At 54.1% G+C, this 20157-nt stretch overlaps 1 protein-coding gene across 5 annotated transcripts in view; it reads right to left on the bottom strand.

Moving 5' to 3' along the window:
• Positions 1–20157, bottom strand: part of CCDC88C (coiled-coil domain containing 88C) — a 153567-nt gene that overhangs the window by 51996 nt on the left and 81414 nt on the right. For all 5 annotated transcript variants that reach the window (XR_012516237.1, XM_010350565.3, XM_074393471.1 and 2 more), the window contains 5 exons: positions 19988–20069; positions 19509–19667; positions 6343–6489; positions 5247–5391; positions 1604–1788 (listed from right to left, as the gene is read on the bottom strand). Coding sequence is in view for 4 of the 5 variants with exons in the window: in XM_010350565.3 (XP_010348867.3) it covers positions 1604–1788; positions 5247–5391; positions 6343–6489; positions 19509–19667; positions 19988–20069 (718 nt within the window). In the remaining variant the exon portion in view is untranslated. The remainder of the gene's footprint in view (positions 1–1603; positions 1789–5246; positions 5392–6342; positions 6490–19508; positions 19668–19987; positions 20070–20157) is intronic.

Below are 20157 nucleotides of genomic sequence, written 5' to 3'. Positions count from 1 at the left end.
ATACACCGGTGCCCCCGCAGTGTGAGGCAGGGGGAGGAGAGGTCCTCCGACCTGCAATGACCAAGCCCTGTTGGCAATCCCTAGTCTCTCAGTGGCCCCTTCCTGCGCCTGGGATGGAAGCCGCCACGTGACAGGGATCCTCTTCACTGCAGAGCGAGACTGGCTTGCAAACCCTCATGTTCGCCCTGATGTCTGGCGTCTTCTGTGCTGCCAGGAAGACCTAACAGCTGTCCTTAAAAGACGACACAGTTCAGCTATCTCTCCATCCCACAAACCCGGAGGAGGCAGGGAGCACTGACCTGCTTGTTTCACCACCAGCAAGACCCTAAGATGTTCCCTCAGTGGCCTTGCATATACACGCCTAGGCTTTGCAGCCACAAGGATGTTATCATTATCACTGTAGCCAACCGCTCAAGCTCTGCTATTTGGTACTTTACCGCCTCCCCTCCCTGAGTCTCTACTGCATGCTTTACAACTGTGCACTGCTCTCTTTTTACTGAGCACTTACAGTGTGCAGAATCCGTCACACACACTACCTTCTCTAATCCTCACGACACCCAGCGGGTACTGTCACATGAGAAGAAATGCTCGTTTGGCTGCTGCTAAACTTCCTGGCACAAGTTTCAGAAACGCTTGGAATCTCCAAAGTGACAAGAGTCTTTCTCGTATGCTGAGATGAATGGGGGCTGGGGGCTCCTGGATAGCCTCGGGATGGGGGCTGGTGGCCAAAGGAACCAACCACGTTATTAGAGAGTTGAAACTTTCAGGCCTCCCCTTCCTCCAGGGAGGAGACAGGGGCTGGAGGCCGAGCTCATCAAATGGTCAGTGATGTAATCAATCATGCCTCCATCATGAAACCTCCAGAAAAACCCCAAAGGACTGGGTCAAAAAGTGTCCAGACTGGTGAGCATGTGGCGGTACTGCAGGGGCACCGGCAGAGGACAGGGTAGCGTCGCACACTCCCCCACCCACCGCCCTGGGCATCCACCCCGCCTGTGCGTTGCATACTTTGTAATAAACAAGGAATACTAAGCCATCTAGGCAACAGCAGAGCCCACGAAGGAGACCACGGGAACCTCTGATCTACAGCCGGCCTGTCAGAGGCACAGGTGACAATCCGGACTTGGACTGGCAGCTGTAGTGGAGGCAGTCTGGTGAGACTGAGCCCTTAGGCTGCAGGGTCTGCGCTAACGCCAGGTAGTTTCAGAACTGAGTTAAACTGTAGGACACCCACACACCCGGCGCAAGCAGTGAAGTACTGGAAACAGTGGTGCGGAAGAGAAGTTTTCTTTTTACAGGCAGGCACCCCATCAACCCCATTTCACAGACAAAGACAAAGAGGCACATGAAAGTCATACGTCCAGGTCATCCTCTAAAGGCAGCGGGGCAGGGGCAGGGCCACGCCCCCCTCTTCTGGCTCTCCCAGTCCTCACTCCTATTCCTATGATAATAGTGGTGACTGCACCTGGCTTCCGCCCGCCACCTGACACCTGTGTGCTCTACCTGGCCGCCTCCTTCCTGTGTGCTCCAGCCAAGCACTGGGGAGGGCAGGAGGGAGCCCGAGGGCTCAGTGCCTCCCGCTGACCTAAGGAGGCCGAGGTACCTTCTTGCTGAGCTGCTGGTTCTCCTTCTCCAGCTCGCCGCACTTGAGGCCACTCTCCTCCAGCACAAGGGACGCGTCCCGCAGCCCCTGGATGGTGCTCTGGAGGCTCTGGTTCTCCTTCTCCAGCTTCAGGATGCGGCTGGACGCACACTCGTTCAGCTCAAACACAAACGACTTCCTGGAGGCTGAAGCACAAAGTCCGGTCAGAGCCCAGCGTTCTGTGGGCCTTTGCTTCCTCTCTCTGCCCCAAGCTCTGAGTCGGTCATCAGCCCGGGAGTCCAGGGTCTCAGGGGCTAGGGAGGAGCTCCGACAGGTCAGCTGGGGACCCTCCCTCCTGCCCCTCCACACCCAGTGCCCGAGGGTTCCTCTGCAGACTTAGCTGGGGTCTGTCAGGGCAGCAACCCAGGGCTCAAGAACGCGACAGGTTACGGTCCGGGCGCCAATGCAAGGGCGAACGGCTGTGTCACGTGGTCACGTATGAGAACCATTTGCCTTCCAGGCTGCTACCCTAACTGTCTCATCAAGGATTTGAGAGGCTAACAGAGATGGCACATAGGCGACGTTTGCCATGCCTCTCAGAGCTAGCGGACATCTCGGCGGCTCGCAGGCAGGGGCATGTAACTGACCACTCCTGCCAGCCACGGGTGGTCGAAAGCTATACTGGAACATGTGCCAGGCACTTGTCAGCCTGGAAGAGACCCTATGCAGAGAATTATCCTATGACTTCACAATTATGTTGACGAAAAGCATGATAGTATATGCAAATTGCTTTTCAAATTCTAAGTGAGACGAAAAATAAGCTAAAGATAGTAAAAGGCTGACTATCTACTCTGCTTTTAAGGAGCCCGATGCAAATGGGGAAGGGAAGAGTCTCAAGTCAGGAATGGGAGTTCCTGGCCCCCTCCTGCCACAGCAGGTGCATGATTTTAGTTAAGTCATGGGGCTGTTTCAGGAAAGGAAAAAAAAATGTGCAAAAGCCCTCTTAAGAAGGGAGCCAGGACCTTGCACGCATCATACACCCAACTCAGTGCCACCTCCTCATCTCTTAGGGCCTTTCCACACTGCTGCTAATACAGCAATTCCTCCCCTGGCCATCCTTCATCCTGAGGGCTGAGGGTACAGGAGGGTGATGGCTTTCACAGCAAACACATAAATGTGTGTGTTCAGATCCCCTGGGTGATCATAGAGACTGAAGAGTGGCTCATTTCCCTTTGAGTCTTCATCCTCTACCAAGGTTAAGGACACAGACCACGCAACAGGCCAAAACACCCTAAAGACCCAAAGCAACCACAGGCGAGCAGTGGAGGGGATGGTGTGTCCCTGACCGCAGCCCAGGGCTGACACACACGCACTCCACATACAAGGACACTTGGAGGCCTCTGTCCCAACTAAGATCTAAATGAAACTAACCAAACGTCAGCACCGAGCCTCAAATAGGACTCCATTATGTGAAAACCTGTGGCCATCTGGACAGTGTGCCTTTATAGAATTCATGGAAGAGAAAACCTGTTTTTTAAAATTATAGAAAAATATGCTAAAAATGTACCATTTTAACTGTTTTTAAGTGTGTGGATCTGTGGCATTAGGTACAAGCACACTTTTCCACAGCCGTCACCACCATCCCTTTTTACCTTCTCAAACTGAAGCTCTGTGCCAGAGAATAATTTTTAACGTTCTCTAAGTTCAACAATGGAATCGATGTTTCATTTCCTCTTCCATTAAAGTCACTGCCTTGAAGACTATTAAAATGACACAATGGTTTACTACTAAAACGCCAGTGTTTCTCCTTTTTCTTGAGAAAGAGTCTCTCTCTCTCTCCCCCCTAGGCTGGAGGGCAGTGGTGTGATCTCAACTCACTGCAATCTCCACCTCTCAGGTTCAAGTGATTCTCCTGCCTCAGCCTCCTGAATAACTGGGACTACAGGCATGTACCACCACACCCAGCTAAGTTTTGTATTTTTAGTAGAAACAGGGTTTCGCCATGTTGGCCAGGATGGTCTCAAACTCCTGACCTCAAGTGATCTGCCTGCTTCAGTCTCCCAAAGTGCTGGGATTACAGGCGTGAGCCACCACGCCCGCCCAGTATTTCTTTACTAGTGCTACTCTCATCAACCCCCAGCAACCAGAGTAACTGGGTATGTCATAGTAAGACACACAAGAGCTGTCCTCTGCGGAACACATGGGCTGGGCCCAGGCTCACGCCCCACTGTCTTCTCTCACTCATCCTCACGGCCATCTTGTGAGGCAGGGTCACTGCCCCTGTTTTGCAGGTAAGGAAAGTAAAGTTTGAAGAGGTTAAGTACTTGCCCTAGGTCACCCAGCTAGTGGAGGAGCCGAGGCTTTATGCCAGGCCTTTCTGGCTCTCGAAGCCAGTGCCGCATACATTCAAGCTTTGCTTGCGCAACGCCATCACTCCAGCCAATGCTAGAATGATGTCGGCTCCTAGCCAGGCACTAGGATTTGACAACACTAAGAATAAATCATGGTATTGACCTTAAAGGGCTCACACATTATATAAAATAAGTCTAAATCGGTGAGGTCTTCTGACCCCACCGCCACTGTGGTCTCTGAGTCTAACACATACATTTATTTGATGGCACACCATGCTAGGTTGCCTGTACCACCTCTCTGTTCCACCAGGGGGCGCCCCCAACTTGGACTTCCAGAGGCGTGGGATTTGGGGGGGATCCCCCTTGTGCAGCACTCAGGTCCAGCGCTAAGCACAGAGAGACTAAAGCACAGACAGCTAACTTCTCACACAGAGTCCCAGTTTAACTGATTTTAGGTTTGGAACTGATAGGAACCCCCAAATACAAGAAATATTCACCTGTTTCCAATAACCTTTCCAGAATGCTTAGAGGTCTACCAGAATTTTTAAAAGCCACCCCCTAAACAAGCCAAAAGCCCCATCACGCTCTGGAAAGTCTAAGTAACCATGAACTCGCACTATCAGGTGCATGGGAACAGTGAGCGTGTGCTATTTTCAAACACAGGAACTGGCTCATTGTTTGCCGGGGCTGAGGCTTCCTGTGCGGGGGGCTGACGGGGGCCCCACCCATGCTTCCCATGACTGACACCTTGTCTCTGGGCACGAGGCAGTGGGCAAGAGAGCAAGCCCAGGAGGGAAGAAGGAGAGGCCCATCAGAAGAGCTGAGAACCTGGGTCTCAGGGGGAGCAGCCACTTAGCACCCTCCCCACGCAGGAGAGGGAGAACAGGCTGCATCCATCTTGCCCAATTATGCAAATGAATGGAGGAAATAATGCCCAGGGTACATTTATAGCAGGGATTCATTGGCCACTGGTGATGGCTCCTGCCATCCAGGGCTTTCAAGCCATCCACAGATGGCCTAAGGGAGCCTCTGGGCGTCAGCACACTCTAATCTGGAAGCTCCTGGGAATGTCCATATGGGAACTGGGAAACCTGGCAACACTTAATTTGTGTTTTGCGTCCTGACATCAAGGCTGCCAAACCCCTCATGTCTTCCCTGGGGAGAACTGTAATGAAACAGTTCCAAGTGGCGCTTGAAGGAAATCGTGTTTGCTGGGGATGTATGGATGGGCTGACACGGCAGATTCAGAGCCCAAGGCTCAGCTCCCTGGACGCGGTGGCCAGGCTGGCTCCCTGGCACCAGGCGCTACCTACCGTCTGACAAGTCTGCGTTCTTGGACAGCTGCTCCAGCTCCCAGCCAAGGTGGGCAGATTCGTTCATGCTCTGCTTCTGTGCAATCTCAAGGACCATGTTTTCTTCCAGCAGCTCCTCAATTCGTTTCTTATCTGCGTCCCGGTCCTGGGGCAGGAAGAGGCAAGAAGTGAGGCTGCACAGCTGGGGAGCGCTCTGGACAAGCCTCAACCCCTGTACAGCTACCGTCATGTGCTGTGAATGAAGACGTACTGGCTCACTTCCAAACACACAGAGCTGCGCAGACACATCCAGCACAGGGCCCTGCTATGAGAGGCACCCTGACCTGGCTACCTCGGTTATGAAGAGAGTACCAAGGTCCCTAACTGAATGCTGTCTGAACAAAGTGATGTATTGCACAGGGCTTTAAAGCAAGTGTGCAGCAACGGGCAGCTTCGTGGCTCTGGCGAAGCCCTGACGGTCCTTGAAAGCTTTTAAGAAGCTAACAAATCGCAACTCACCCCACACCATCGACACCAGCAGAAGACACACATGTACACTCGTTTCTACAGAAAAGCAACAGTGTTCTCCGTTTGTGGGTGTTAAGTCAAGTGTTCTCCGTTTGTGGGTGTTAAGTGGCGCCCACTCAAGCCTGCCAATTTTAGCAAGCTACTCCCCACAGTCGACAAGTCATGGGTGGTAGTGGTGGCAGCAGCAGCAACAAACCCAGAAGCTGAACTATCAGAGAAGGGTACGGCATAAACCTGAAGCTGCTCCCATGTTTTCCTTTCTTCCTTTTCCTGAGACAGGGTCTTGCTCTATCACCCAGGCTGGAATGCGGTGGTGCGATCAGAGCTCACGGCAGCCTCAGCCTTCCAGGCTCAAGGAACACTCCCACCTCAGTCTCCCCCAAGTAGATGGGACTACAGTGTCATGACACCACACCCGATTATTTAGTTTACTTGTAGAGATGGGGTCTCGCTAGGTTGCCAGGGCTGGAACTTCTGGACTCAAGGAATCCTCCCACCTTAGCCTCCCGAAGTGCTGGGATTATAGGCACGAGCCGCTCTGCCCGCCCCCAATCTGTTTTCCGTGCAGTAACAACACAGCCTGCAGTACCAATTCCAGGTCGTGAAGCTTAGATTTCAGCTGCAGGTTCTCCTTCTCCAGCTCATGGACTTTATCACCCCGAGCCCGAGCAGCAGTCAGCTGTTCCTCCAGCATGGCCTTGGTTTCAATTAAAATGATATTATCTTCTCTCAGCTCCTGGTTAGCAAAAACATACACGAGAACCATCAGATAAAGGCACCTGGGTCATCAGGACGGAATTCTAAAACCAAAGCTCTTTCAGGCATCTGGACGCAAACAAACAATCTAGAGGGAAGCCCAAGGCAGGAAGTTTTTTCTCCACTTTTTTTTTTTTTATCATCCTCACTGCCAACCCCCTCCTTTTTTTTTTTTTTTTTTTTTTTTTTTTGAGATGGAGTCTCTCTCTGTGTCGCCTAGGCTGGAGTGCAGTGGCGCGATCTCAGCTCCCCACGAGCTCTGCCTCCCGGGTTCAAGTGATTATCCTGCCTCAGCCTCCTGAGTAGCTGGAATTACAGGCGCCCGCCACCATGCCTGGCTAATTTTGTATTTTTAGCAGAGATGAGGTTTCCCCATGTTGGCAAGGCTGGTCTTGAACTCCTGACCTCAGGAGAGCCACCTGCCTCAGCCGTCCAAAGTGCTGGGATTACAGGTGTGAGCCACCTTCACCCTTTTTAATCAGGCAAGGACAATGGACTTTCTCTGCTATAAGAAAAAAAAAAATCCATAAATCAAGATAGACTGGGAATGGTGCCAAGGCTTTGACTTCCCTAATCTCATCTGGACGGACAAGGGGGCTCTGAGCTCGTTTCCTTAACAAGGAAGGAATGGGGCCAAGAGTCAATCCTGGGTTCCAGGTGTGAGTCTAGACCTCTGAATTCAACATTCATCCACTGATGTGGGACCTGGAAAAAAGTAGCTATTCAGATACGCTTTCATTCAATACACTGCTCCTGTGGGAGTATCTTACAAACACTCTTAGAAAACAAAAGTTCTTGGCAGTTTCCTGGAAATGAGGGTCTTTAAGGCAATTAAGTTGCAGCACAGCAAACCACACGAATGTGAGCACCACGAATATGCACAAAGGCACAGCCGGCAATGTCTTCGCTTGCGCATGTTACTACCTGTGACAAAAGCAGATTCGGGTCTGCTAGCCCCAAGAAAACAGCCACTGTTCCTTTGCTAAGGGTCTTCTTGGTTTCTCTTCTCCTGGGCCCTTCCAAGCACCACTTGGTATCTGGTGGGGGGTGGGGGGGACTAAACTTCCCCCAAATGCCTTTGCAGGTTATAAACAGCGCACGCCAGGAATGTGTGCACTTCTTTCAGTGGGCACAGTTGTCTAAGGTTTGCCCCACTCACGACTCACACTGGGGACCAGGCTGGGAATTTCTGCCCATCTTCCCATGTGGGCCAGAATCCAAGACTCCTGGTAGGGGGGAAGCCACATGCTTTCTGCCAGCGGGCACAGCTTTGATCAAGGCCTGGCAGCCGATGAGGGCTTGGCCATTAAGACTCTGGATTCACCTGTGTGCCCTCTCTCTGCCTGTCCCCAGCAGAGACCATGTTTACTATGTGACTGGCCCTGCCCCAGGCAATCCAGGTCCTGCCTTACTTACAGTGGCCCTCAGAGGGAGGCAGGGACAGTTCCTTCCTGCAGATGCAAGACCGACTCAGAGGAAATAAGCAATGAGCTCAAAGCCACAAACCTAATGAGTTGCAAAGCCGGGGCCTGAACTCAGGCCAAACAGCTACAGACCCTGTACTCTCCCCACTGCCCTCGGCTCCCTGAAGCCCACCCTTGAGGGGCTCGGGTGGGTAAGAGAGTCTCCTCCTGTACTAATGACACAAGCCAGAGCACAATGGCGGGCTTCAAAGCAGAAAGGCCCAGCCTTTTATCTCTGGCTACTGCCCCCACTGTTCCCACCAGCGTTCCAGCAGGGGCCACCGCCAGCACTCCCCAGCATCACCACCCTCAGGCCCTGAGCAACCACAGCACAGGCTGCCTACTGCTTCACCCTCACAACCAACTCCTATTCAGGCTTCAAGATCCAGCCTGAGTTGCCCCCTCTCAGAAGTGCTTGGGGATTCGCTGAGCCCCACCCAAATCAGGTTTCTGGGCTCCTTGTGTTCCCTGGGTCTGCTCTGAGGTGACAGCAGCCTGCCCTGTCCTCCTCCCTGACAGCAAGACTCATCTGCTTTTGCTCTTGTGAGCCTCACACAAGTGTTCAATAACACCAGTTGGCCAATTCATGCCCCAAGGAGGTCAAAGGCAGCACGTGAGGTGGGCCTTAAGGAACTCAGAGACTGCTCGTGACGCACGGAGACACCCAGGCGTGGGAGATGCAGGGAATAGAAGATCTCTAACCACGATTCAAACATGCCAGAGTTTTCCAGCCGTTTCAGCCTCCACCATTTATAAGGCAAGAGAAGTATCTTGACAGCCTTGCACACCCCACCACCACCTCTGGAATGAGAAGGCGGATCCAGAAGAAGCTGCGCCCAAGCTCCCGAGGCAAGCCCAGGGCTCCCCCGGGGACCCGGTGAGGAGGAGTGGAAAGCCCGATTCCACACCTCTGCGTAGCTGTCCAGGGCCAGAAAACCCCACCATGGCCCTGACCACAGGTGACCTCGGAGACTATTTAAAGGCCTGACCCAGCTCAGCAAACAGCTGAGGGGGCCACACTCGTGAAATCCCAGGCCAGGCCTGAGAGCTGGTCCAGGTGGCTCCAGAGCTCACTTCTAATCTGCTACTGCGATCAGGGCGTGATTAGGCGGAGGAGCCAATAGGCCCTGATTCCCAAGGCTGCTACATATGCTAGCTGTGGGGCCTCTCGGCCCTGGATTCCTCCTTTATGGGATGGGCCCGAGGACAGGGTGATGCCAAGCTCGGATGATGTGTGTGAAATACTCCGTGTGCAGCGCCTGTGATCTTGCCAGCTGCCATCACTCACACTGACAGAGCACCTCCAGCACTGCCCGAGGAGCACCTATCATGTTAACAGCAAACACTAGGGTGTCTCCTGACCCCCTAGGAGCACACAGCACCAGAGGGGGTGCAGAATCAGAGAAACAAGCAGTCCCTCACCAGGGAGCTCGGCAGCAACCACGGTTTCCTACCGTGGCCACAGCAGCGGGAGGCCACCAGGGAATCCTCAGTGTGGAGGGGCTGGGTCTGCTGACTCAGGGCCGGCAGACCTCCTACCCACCCAGGAAATATCGCCACACTCTGAACACTACCTGCTCATCCAGCTTCATGGACAGCCCTTGAACTTCACCGAAGACCTGCCTGTTTTTACACTGCACCTGCTTTGAGGAGCATGGCGGACTTAAACCTTAAAACGTCAGATGTGTCCTGTTCAGTGCCCGAGTGTGCTGAACCTCATCACAACTCCTCAGCAGCTGTTAAGAAACAAGGGACACACAAAGTCCCAGGTGGGAGCAGAAGACTTCCCCGTGTTCAAGCTGTTCTTACTAAGTGCCCTGAATTTTGACATTCCCTGATTTAGTATGACGTGATGTGTCGGCTCTAACGTGAGCTGCTGGAGGCTGGGGCCCTTCCTCAGGCCTCCACGGCCTCTCAGAGAGTGGCAGCCCCTCACCCCTCCTAGGAGTACCCCTCTATCAGCACTCCCCCCCCCCCCCCCCCTTTATTTTTTCCTTCCTGTGAAGGCCGAAGCTCACGTTCACTCACAGGCAGGCATCAAGGTCTTAGGGCAGACAGTCATTCCCATCCTGGGTCCCCCTGATTTGCAACTGCCATGCTGAGCAAGCTATTAATTAATCGTCAGTCTCCTCATCTGGAAAGAGGGGAGGAACTGGCAGCAGGGCCACCAGGAGGCTTCAGTGCACTGATGCAGTGAGGGGCTGACACCATTCCTGGCAGGCAGGGAACGCTCCACAGATACGCAGTCGTTACCACTCACTGAAAGACCTGATCCTGCACCTCATTTGGGCCAGACCTTGGGACTGTGAAGGCCAAATCAGGCAATGTTTTCAGCTCTGCAGGTTGTAAGTCTCTGTCACAACTACTCAACGGCACAGAGGGGTCACGCAGAGTCCACAGCTATGTTAGCTGTGTTCCAATGCAACTGTGTTCATAAAAACACGTGGGCCGGGTTTGCCCAGGGACTGCCATCTGCTGATCCCTGAGCTAGAAGGTGCATGGGGCATAGAGGACCGGGAGTCAGTAAGGCACAGACCCTGTCTCCAAAGAGCTTCCACTCTGGTCGGGAAACAGACAGGAAAGTGCCACATGATGGGTGCCGCCTGCAGTCTGGAGGGGTTTCTAGGAAACCTGGAGCAGGAGGCTGGGAGACTCGGCCCGCACAGCTCAGCACCCAACCCCTGACCTGGCCCCAGAGTCTGAGGAGTGAGCGGGGAGGAGGACGCACGTGTGCAAAAAGTCCCAGGGGTCCTAGGGGAGGAGAAGGGGGCAAGTGGCAGACGAGGATGCAGTGTGGATTTTAGCCAGGAGCCTCGGGGAGTGGCTGCAAAGGCCTCCGCAGCAGGACAGACGGAGGCAGAGCAGCCAGTCCAAACCTTCAGGGAGGGTGCTCCGTGGGCAGACTCTGGAGTAACATGAGCGAGGATGCCAGTGAGGCCGAGGCGCACTCATCACCACCCACCTCAACCAAGGACATGCTGGGAGGTGAGAAACCGGCTTATAAACAGGAGGAGCCCCTGGGGGTGGGGACGAAGACAAAGAACCAAGGTGGCCCAGTGTTCTGGCCTGAGCACCCCAGTGGATGTGACTCCAGACCAGAGACAGGACAGGCAGGTGTGGAGGAAAGACAGTGACTCTGAACAAACCGGCCTTGAGATGTCTCTGGACCATGTGGGTGCACTGAGGTCCGGAGCACAGGGCAGAGCCCCAGCCAAAGATGAGGGCCTGGGACTCAAGGGCCTATGTGTGGGCTAAGGGAAGGGGCCAGGGCAGGTGAGGCACCCCTGGAGAAAGCCCAGAGGAGCAGCAGAGGGCGAGGGGTGAATGAGGTCTCCCATGCAGAGGGGCGGGCCTGCGAGGGGAGGGTGAGAGTTGGGGAGGGGGAGCGGAAGCTCAGGGAGGAAGTGATGGGAAGGGCGGGGCTGAGCAGTGCTTGCTGGATATGTCCATGTCAGGAGCATCCTTCGCTGGCAAGAGTGGCTTTGGTGAGCGGGGGCCCAGGCAGGCAGGTGGCCGCAGACTGGGGGAAAGGGGCCCACAGCAGACACTGCTTTCACACAGGTCTACCTTGGAGGGCGAGCCCAAGGAGAGGCAGCTGGAGAGAGTGGGAGCAAAGTGGGAAGGTCTGTTTTAAGTTAAAGATGGGAGAGTCTCAGGGGCCCTAAGGCACTGGACTCAAATCAGCAAACTTCCCGAGCACCTTTGCCTCTGAGGAGGACGAGACCTCGGAGAGCTGCCGGAGACGCTGCCTGGGGCCAGAGGAGGCTGGAGGAGGGCAGGGGAGCTGGGGTCCCATCTGCAGGCCCCATGGGCAGGGCAGACCAGACCACAGCAGGTGACGCTTCCCAGTCACCATGGGAGGAGGGGTCTGTGTGCGTGCGAGAGAGAGAGAGGAGAGAGAGAAAGACAGACACCATTCTGGGACTGATCATTAGCCCAGCTCCTCACTGGCCAGTGCTGGCCAACAACCTTCCCTGTCCCTCTGACTGACCCCTCACTGCAGAGATCTGTTCCAGGGTCCCCAGCTCCTCTGAGGCAGCTCCCTGTTGGGGAGGCTCCCTGGGGAGAGGGGCACCTCAGGATAAGCCCATTGCAAACATGCTCCTGTATCACAGGATGCCAAGGTCTCAGACATGCCCAGAGCACACCCGCTTTCACAGATGGGATCAAGACTTGCTCAACACCTGGAAAGCTGGGTATAGACTGTGCCCAGCTTAGCCTCTGTCCAGCTAGGCCTCTGCCCTGGGTGTAGACTGTGCCCAGCTAGGCCTCTGCCCCCGGGCATAAACTGTGCCTGGCTAGGCCTCTGCCCCCGGGGTAAAGACTGTGGGTACAGACTGTGCCCAGCTAGGCCTCTGTCCCCAGGTATAGACTGTGCCCAGCTAGGCCTCTGCCCCGGGTATAGATTGTGCCCTGCTAGGCCTCTGCCCCGAGTGTAGACTGTGCCCCGCTAGGCCTCTGCCCCCGGGTATAGACTATGCCCGGCTAGGCGTCTGTCCCCAGGTACAGACTGTGCCCGGCTAGACCTGTCCTCCAGGTATAGACTGTGCTCGGCTAGGTCTCCGCTCCTGGATATAGACTGTGTCCAGCTAGGCCTCTGCCCCGGGTATAGACTTTGCCCAGCTATGCCTTCGCTCCTGGGTAAAGACTGTGCCCAGCTAGGCCTCTGCCCCTGGGTATAATAAACTGTGCCCGGCTAGGCCTCCACCCTGGGTATAGACTGTGCCCGGCTAGGCCTCTGTCGCTGGGTATAGACTGTGCCCGGCTAGGCCTCTGCCCCTGGGTATAGACTGTGCCCAGCTAGGCCTCTGCCCCTGGGTATAGACTGTGCCCAGCTAGGCCTCTGCCCTGGGTATACACTGTGCCCGGCTAGGCCTCCGCCCCTGGGTAAAGACTGTGCCCGGCTAGGCCTCTGCCCCGGTTATAAACTGTGCCCGGCTAGGCCTCTGCCCTGGGTATAGACTGTGCCCAGCTAGGCCTCCGTTCTGGGTATAGACTGTGCCCAGCTAGGCCTCCACCTCAGGTGTAGACTGTGCCCAGCTAGGCCTCTGCCCCTGGTCTGGGCCTCTGCCCCGGGTGTAGACTGTGCCCAGCTAGGCCTCTGCCCCTGGGAGAGAAAGGCCACGACCACTCAGCTCAGGATATGGAGGATCCAGGACACAGCATTTATGTATCTGCCCTTGGCCCGCAGTAGAAACTTTCAGCCAATTTTAAAATATGGGCAGAGAGAGCTTCCCAGTTCTCTTCCTTTGTCCTCCTCCCCTGTAGCCCTGAGGGCAATCCCCGTGCCCTGGACAGCACTGAGCAGAACTACTGTTTGCAGAGGGAAGTCAGGGACACCCCACGCCCACCAGCACGCTTCCTCCTGGACCGAGAGACGCCTACTTTGCTCTTCGTTTTGTTGTTTCACCTCTTATGTAAGCTAGGCTAGAAGCAAAAATAGCTGCCAGACTTTTGAAAACAAACCATGTACATTTGTGTTCTTTGTTTTTATAACCAAAATTAATCTGCCCTCGCCCCGAAGCCCTGGTCCTTTATCTTGTCCTCCCAGTGGCAGGGCGCGCTCTCTCCTCGGTGATGTGCACTGATGTGCTTTCCGCGTTAGACAGGCGGCCTGCCTGGGTGGACCCAGGCACCAGTCTCTCCCTCTGTCCCTGCAAGTGCTGAACCAATTCGAGCTGGCACGAACACAATGACCCCTCTGCTCTCCTGCTCACCTCACCTAACAGCCCTGTCTCCAATCCCAAGGAGTCGAAAAACCTGATTCCTTTCCTTCCCTCCTCCCCAGACAGCAGCCCTTTTAATTGCAGAGCAAAGGGTGGCGTGATTACCAAGTGCCTTCTGTGTGCCAGGCTCTGTGTATACGCAGTCAAGTAAGACAGAGTCCCGCCTGCTGGGGCTCAAGGACTGGCCCTTGGCTCCACAAACCCTCCCCGCTTCCAGAGGGAATCCAGGAGTGAGGAGCCTCAGGGGAAAGAAAAAGCACTCTGTTCATCTGCAACCGTAGTCCTCCAGCTTGGGAGGAATCCAAGAAGTAAAAAGGGAGAGACACGCGCGGATGTGTTCATATTTACATTTGGATGACAGCCACTGACGTAAGTGCATCTCTTTTGGCTGCACTATAGGAATACATTAAGTAATTGAATGGAAACATACCTTCTTGCTAATATTTTAATGATACAGATCTGCTAATGAATTCTCCTCAAAACAGACACTTAGTATACTCTGTTGCTTTATGTCTTATTTTAAACTAAGCCTTAAGGGAATATAGTATTTTAACATTTACTCTGCCAATACTTTTATCTAGAAGCCTGTTGCCATTTTTGTCTTCTATGAAATCAATGTCCAAAGAAAGGCAGGATTACATTTTTCCCTAACAGACGGAGTTGGCGTAGCGTATTTTTAGTTATCGAAATACTCATACAGCTTGGGAATTTCGAATTGGTAAATATTCACGATGTGTGAAAAAGCCTCACACAGACCGCACACTCTCAACCATGTGACACGATGCTGTGTGCACACACGGGACCCGGAAGGACATGGCAAACTGTGAACTATTTGGGATCGTGGAGGACTTTGTTCTTTGCTTGTCTTTTTCAGTTTCCTGTAATATACATATTAACTTTTTAAAAGTATTTATTTATTTATTATTTTGAGACGGAGTATCACTCTGTCGCCCAGGCTGGAGGCTGGAGTGCAATGGTACAATCTCGGCTCACTACAACCTCTGCCTCCCAGATTCAGGAGATTCTCCTGCCTCAGCCTCCCAAGTAGCTGAGATGACAGGCATGTGCCACCATGCCCAGCTAATTTTTTTCTATTTTTAGTCAAGATGGGGTTTCACCATGTTGGCCAGGCTAGTCTCAAACTCATGACCTCGTGATCCACCCACCTTGGCCTCCCGAAGTGCTGGGATTACAGGCGTGAGCCACCTTGCCTGGCCGGAATCTGCATTTCAAACACAAACCCTCAGCTGATCCTGATATAGGCAGACACACAGACCACATCTTGAGAAACGAGACTCAGGGGAAGCTGCTTCACAGCTTTAAACTGATCAACATTTTTAACTGTTTCACAATGGATGTGGCTGACCAGGTGTGAGCTTAGGCAAAGTGCCTGTTGTCCCGCTGACCTTTTATTTGGAATACCTCTTTCAACACTAACATTTATTATGAAAAATATAAAATTTCCTGAAAGGTCAAAATAATTCTATCACACACCCCCATACATGCACCACCTTGATGCTGCAATTAGAATTTTCACTACATGTGCTTTATCACATACCCATCATCCATCTATCCATCGCAATAACCTATTTTCTGAATAAACATACCTTGTACTTGGGTCTTTTTTTTTTTCCTGAGACAGAGTCTCACTCTGTCGCTGGGAGCCCAGGCTGGAGCGCAGTGGCGTGATCTCAGCTCACTGTAACCTCCGCCTCCCAGGTTCAAGCAATTCTCCTGCCTCAGCCTCCCAGGTAGCTGGGACCACAGGTACATGCCACCATGCCCAACTAATTTTTTTGTATTTTTCGTAGAGACGGGGTTTCACCATGTTGGCCAGGACAGTCTCAAACACTTGACCTCATCTGCCCACCTCGGCCTCCCAAAGTGCTGGGATTACAGGTGTGAGCCACTGCGCCCGGCCATACTTGGGTCTTTTCTAATCTAACATTTTACCACCGGCAGGTCAACCTCAATTCACAGATGCCTTTGAGAGAGGGCCTCACTCTGTTGCCCCGGCTGGAGTGCAGTGGCACGATCTCAGCTCACAGCTCACCACAATCTTGGCCTCCTCCAGGGCTCAAGGAATCCTCCCACCTCAGACTCCCAAGAGTTGGGACCACAGGTACCTGCCACCAGAGTCGGCTAAAATTTTGGTATTTTTTTTTGTAGAGATGGGGTTTATGCCATGTTGCCAAGGCTGGTCTCTAACCCCTCGGCTCAAGAGATCTGCCTGTCTTATACTCCCAAAGTGTTGGGATTATAGGCAGGGCTGCCAGGGCCCATCAAAGTCACCTGTGCATTAAGGTAGCGCTGGGCCTTGACACGAAGCCCACTCAGCACTGGCAGGAGTGACTGGCCCAGGCATCTATCCCTGGGGGCAAGAGTTGACCTCAACCCCAGCAGGGCTCAGAGGGTACCTGGCTCCCATCTCAAAGCAGCTCAGCACCAGGTCTCTGAGCCGGATTCCAAGTTAACTCCAATACACACCCGCGTGCTGAGTGGGAAGGCCCTCTCTGAGAGGCCCGTGCTCCCACACAGCTTCTGTAGGTGTCTGAGAAGGTGGAGGCTCCAACGAAGCATGGCAGCCACCACCAGCTCTGCAAATGCAGCAAACGCAGCACTGCCCAAAGCCAGCCCCAGATACGCTGCTCAGTCAGCATCTCTCCAACACCTCCCAGGGGCCAAGAACTGCTCTAGATGCTGAGAACACGCCCATGAGGACACAAACCAAACTCCTGGGCCAAGGATCCTCATCCAGTGAGACTTGGGGAAGCACTGGGAGAGATCGGGGCTCATGCATCGGCCAGACCTGGGTCCACGTGGCCCGAATGCACAAATGTTCTGAAACCCCCTCCCCCATCATCCGCCTCATGAAAATGTTTGATGGGCACAATGCCCACTGCACACCTTCCATGGCTGGGCCCTGAGAGCTCCTCCAGCCTCGCTTCTCACAGTCCATTCAGGACCGTGTGGCCCTGGCCTCAGGTGTCTGCTGCCCGCTGCATTCTCCAGTTTCCAGGCCCTTGCTCCTCCCTCAGCCTGGCTCTCCCTGCTTGGTTAAGTCCTAGCTATTTCAGGCCTCACTTTCAACAGCACCCACCCCAGCAAAGGCCTTCCGTGGCCCCAGCCCAGGTGTGGGTGAGGCGTCCCTCTGACCCGAGCATAGCACTGATGATGCTGCGTCCTAACCATGTGCCTGCCCGCCTGCTTCCCTCCCCAAAGGCTAAGCCCTGTGTGTCCAGCTGTCTCCTCCATGACTATATCCACGCTGCTCAATGAATGTCACTGCATGAAGGAGGCAAAGTCACTCAAACAGAAAGCTTTCATGCCTGGAAAAGGGACAAGGGAGGGAATTGCAAATTGTTCTAAGCACCCCATGAGGAATACGGGCGGTTTGCAAGTCTGCTGTGACTACTCCAATCTGAGGACAAGCGGCCTCCGTCCTCCGCCGTTTATCTGAGTCCTGACACTGTGGGCATCTGAGGGGGTACAACTCACTCCTCTCAACTCACATGCTCAATCGAGCATGCCCAGGTCATCACCTGCGCTGGCGGCTAAGCATCTGCAAACCCATGTGTGCGTCACTACCCATTGCTGGGTAAATGTCTCATGCAGACAGATGCTGTTTCTCTTTCTCTTGAGATTAATAAAATTACTATGAAATCTAAGGCACCATTTCAGTGGTAATTTCCCACTATGAAAGTTGTTAGTGTGCAAAATAACCGCTGTCACTTCACAGAGGCATGACACTGGAGAACACGGAAACCTTTCGAACTCTGAGCACTCCCTGGTGCACAGGGCACAGCGTGTGTGTTTCGAGATCCTCTGCTCCTGGTGCAAGGTTCAGTTACCGCATGGGCAGGCGCTGAGCAGACCCATCCGTGTGACTGAGCAAGGATGCTCCCATGAGGCAAGGAACGAACACAGAGACGGGATCCCCAAACCCACCCTCCTCCGCCAATCAAGGTACGGGGTGAGACGTGGGAGTCACGTTCCATCTGTGGATGAGGTCCCCCCATGGGCAAGAGGAGCTGCTGAGGTGGCGCTTTGTGCATGACAGTCCCCAGCCCTCCCACCCGGGGTATGTCCGGTAAGCAATACAGCTCTCAGAAGCTTCCCGTGTCCTGAAGCCCATCTGCACAGTGGTTTCGTGCCTCTCGTAACCCACAGAGCCAGTGGCCCATCTCCAGGACAAAGCTGAGAACTGGTCTACCCTCCCTGCGCGTTGCTCAGGTCTGGGCTGGCTTTGCACAGCATCCAGGATGCCTTCTCAGCAGGGGGTAAGGTAAGGTGCCTTACCATGTGGCTCACATTCCTCAGGGGACACTCTCTGGGTGGGGCTGAGGAACAGACAGGCCTTTGCCCAGCCTCACCAACCCCCCTCGCCCAGCCCCAGGGCCTGCAGGACCCAGCTGCAGCACAGAGCACTCGAACTCCTGGGCCCACAACCTTCCCCATCGAACCCACCGGCTCCAGGGCAGGGAGAAGTCAATACTGTACTCTGCCTTGGGTCGCCTGAGAAGCCTTCTGGCTGGTAGTAGAGACGTCAGGATTATTTCTTAGCCTTGAAGAAGTCCACTCGATGTGTCCTGGTATTCTGATTTCACCCGACTCACGTTTTCTAACTGCCTCCAGCTCCCCCCGCCCTTAGAAAGGCAATGGGAAAAATTCCCAAATCCTCAGAAAAGAGGAAGCTTCCTCCTGGAAGCTGCTACTGACATGAGGTTGTCAGGGTGAGTGGTCAAAGCATCAGAGACCTCACCCGGGTCTGGCTCTCCATGTAGCCTTGACCCCTTCACCTGCATTTTCCCAGAACCTTGATAAGATTTAAAATAAACACATGGACACAGGGAGGGGGGCATCACACACTGGGGTCTGTTCGAGGGGACTAGGGGAGGGACAACCTGGGGAGAAATGCCAGATGTAGGTGACAGAGGGATGGAGGCAGCAAACCACATTGCCATGTATGTACCTATGCAACAATCCTGCATGATCTGCACATGTACCCCAGAACAAATAATTTTAAAAAAAGATGGCTAGAGCAGCCTCCACTGGCTGACACTGACTATGGGGCTTACCCAACACCAGTTACTCTATAGCCATTTTAGCCCTTTCATCTTTGAAACCTCAAAGAGCCATAACAGTATTCCTGTCTTATTTTTAGGGACAGGGTCCCTCTCTGTCGCCAGGCTGGAGTGCAACAGTGCAACCATAGCTCACTGCAGCCTCGCTCTCCCAGGTTCAAGCGATCATCCTGCCTCAGCCTCCCGAGTAGCTGGGACTACAGGCACATGCCACTATGCCTGGCTAAACTTCTTTACATTTTTGTAGAGACAGGAGTTTTGCTGCGTTGCCCAGGCTGATCTCAAACTCCTGGCTTCAAGCAATCCACCCACCTTGGTCTCCTAAGGTGCTGGGATTACAGGCGTGAGCCGCTGTGCCCAGTTGCCTATTATCCCCGCAGATGAGGAAATCGAGTTTTAGCAAATTAGCCACAGAAAATGCACGAAGTCTTTAAAAAGATGCACCTGGACAGAAGGAGATCAGAAGGGCATGAGGTGGGGGCAGGAGGAAGGAATCACTGCTTTACATCCATCAGTGACACTCCTTCCCCTCCCCTACTGACTGTGAGATGAAGAGGAGGAAGAAGGGGGCCCTGGAAAGCCCAGGCAGGCTGAGGTGCCAGGGAAGGATCTGCTGAGACAGCTGTGGCTCTGCTCCCCCAACCCTTCCAAGGACAGGTCAGTCTGAATGTGCTTCTGAGGATGTTCCAGCGGCCCCGTCCAGGGCCTCGCAGCGAGGGTGCTTACCTCCATTCGGGCCTTGTAGAAGTCCACATCATGCAGCTTCTCCTTACAGCGGGTCAGCTCCAGCTCCAGCCTCTCTACGCGGTTCGCCTTCTCCCGCAGGGAGTCCAGCTCATCTCGATAGGCACGAGCAGAACGGGCATCTGCCGCTAGCTGGATGTTCTGGAAGGTGGACAAAGGCAGGAGAAGCTAGCTTAGGGCATCCTCTAGGGAGGCCAGAAAGGCCAATGCCCTCCTGCATGGTGTCTCCATGATGGCCCGGAACGAGCCGGCTCCTGGTGGCCAGGGACCTCCATGTGCACGCCACCACATGGGGTCTCCACCTGCTGTCACTAAGAAACAGCATCATACCCGTGCTCAGGACAAGTGGCTCTTGGGCGGCTTAAAAGCACTGTCATTGTGCTCCTGACCCTCTGGGCTCCATTACTGGACACTCCAGCCCTGCCACCCACCGGACACACAGGCTCAGGTCCCCGACTCACCTCCTGCTTGACTTTCTGCAGCTCCAGCACCAGCTGGTCCACCTCGTGCCTGGTGTCCCCGAGCTGCTCTGTCTTCTCCTCCCTGCAGAGGCGGTAAGGAGGAAGAGTGTGGGAGGCAGCTTCCTCAACAGGCAGCCCCAGAGCAGGCTGCCACTTCCTAAGGCCAGCGG

The sequence above is a fragment of the Saimiri boliviensis genome, chromosome 2, assembly GCF_048565385.1.
Source record: "Saimiri boliviensis isolate mSaiBol1 chromosome 2, mSaiBol1.pri, whole genome shotgun sequence".
In the NCBI taxonomy this organism is placed as follows: domain Eukaryota; kingdom Metazoa; phylum Chordata; class Mammalia; order Primates; family Cebidae; genus Saimiri; species Saimiri boliviensis.
The sequence above is the reverse complement of the archived record's forward strand: the minus strand, read 5'-3'. Positions and strand labels throughout refer to the sequence as shown.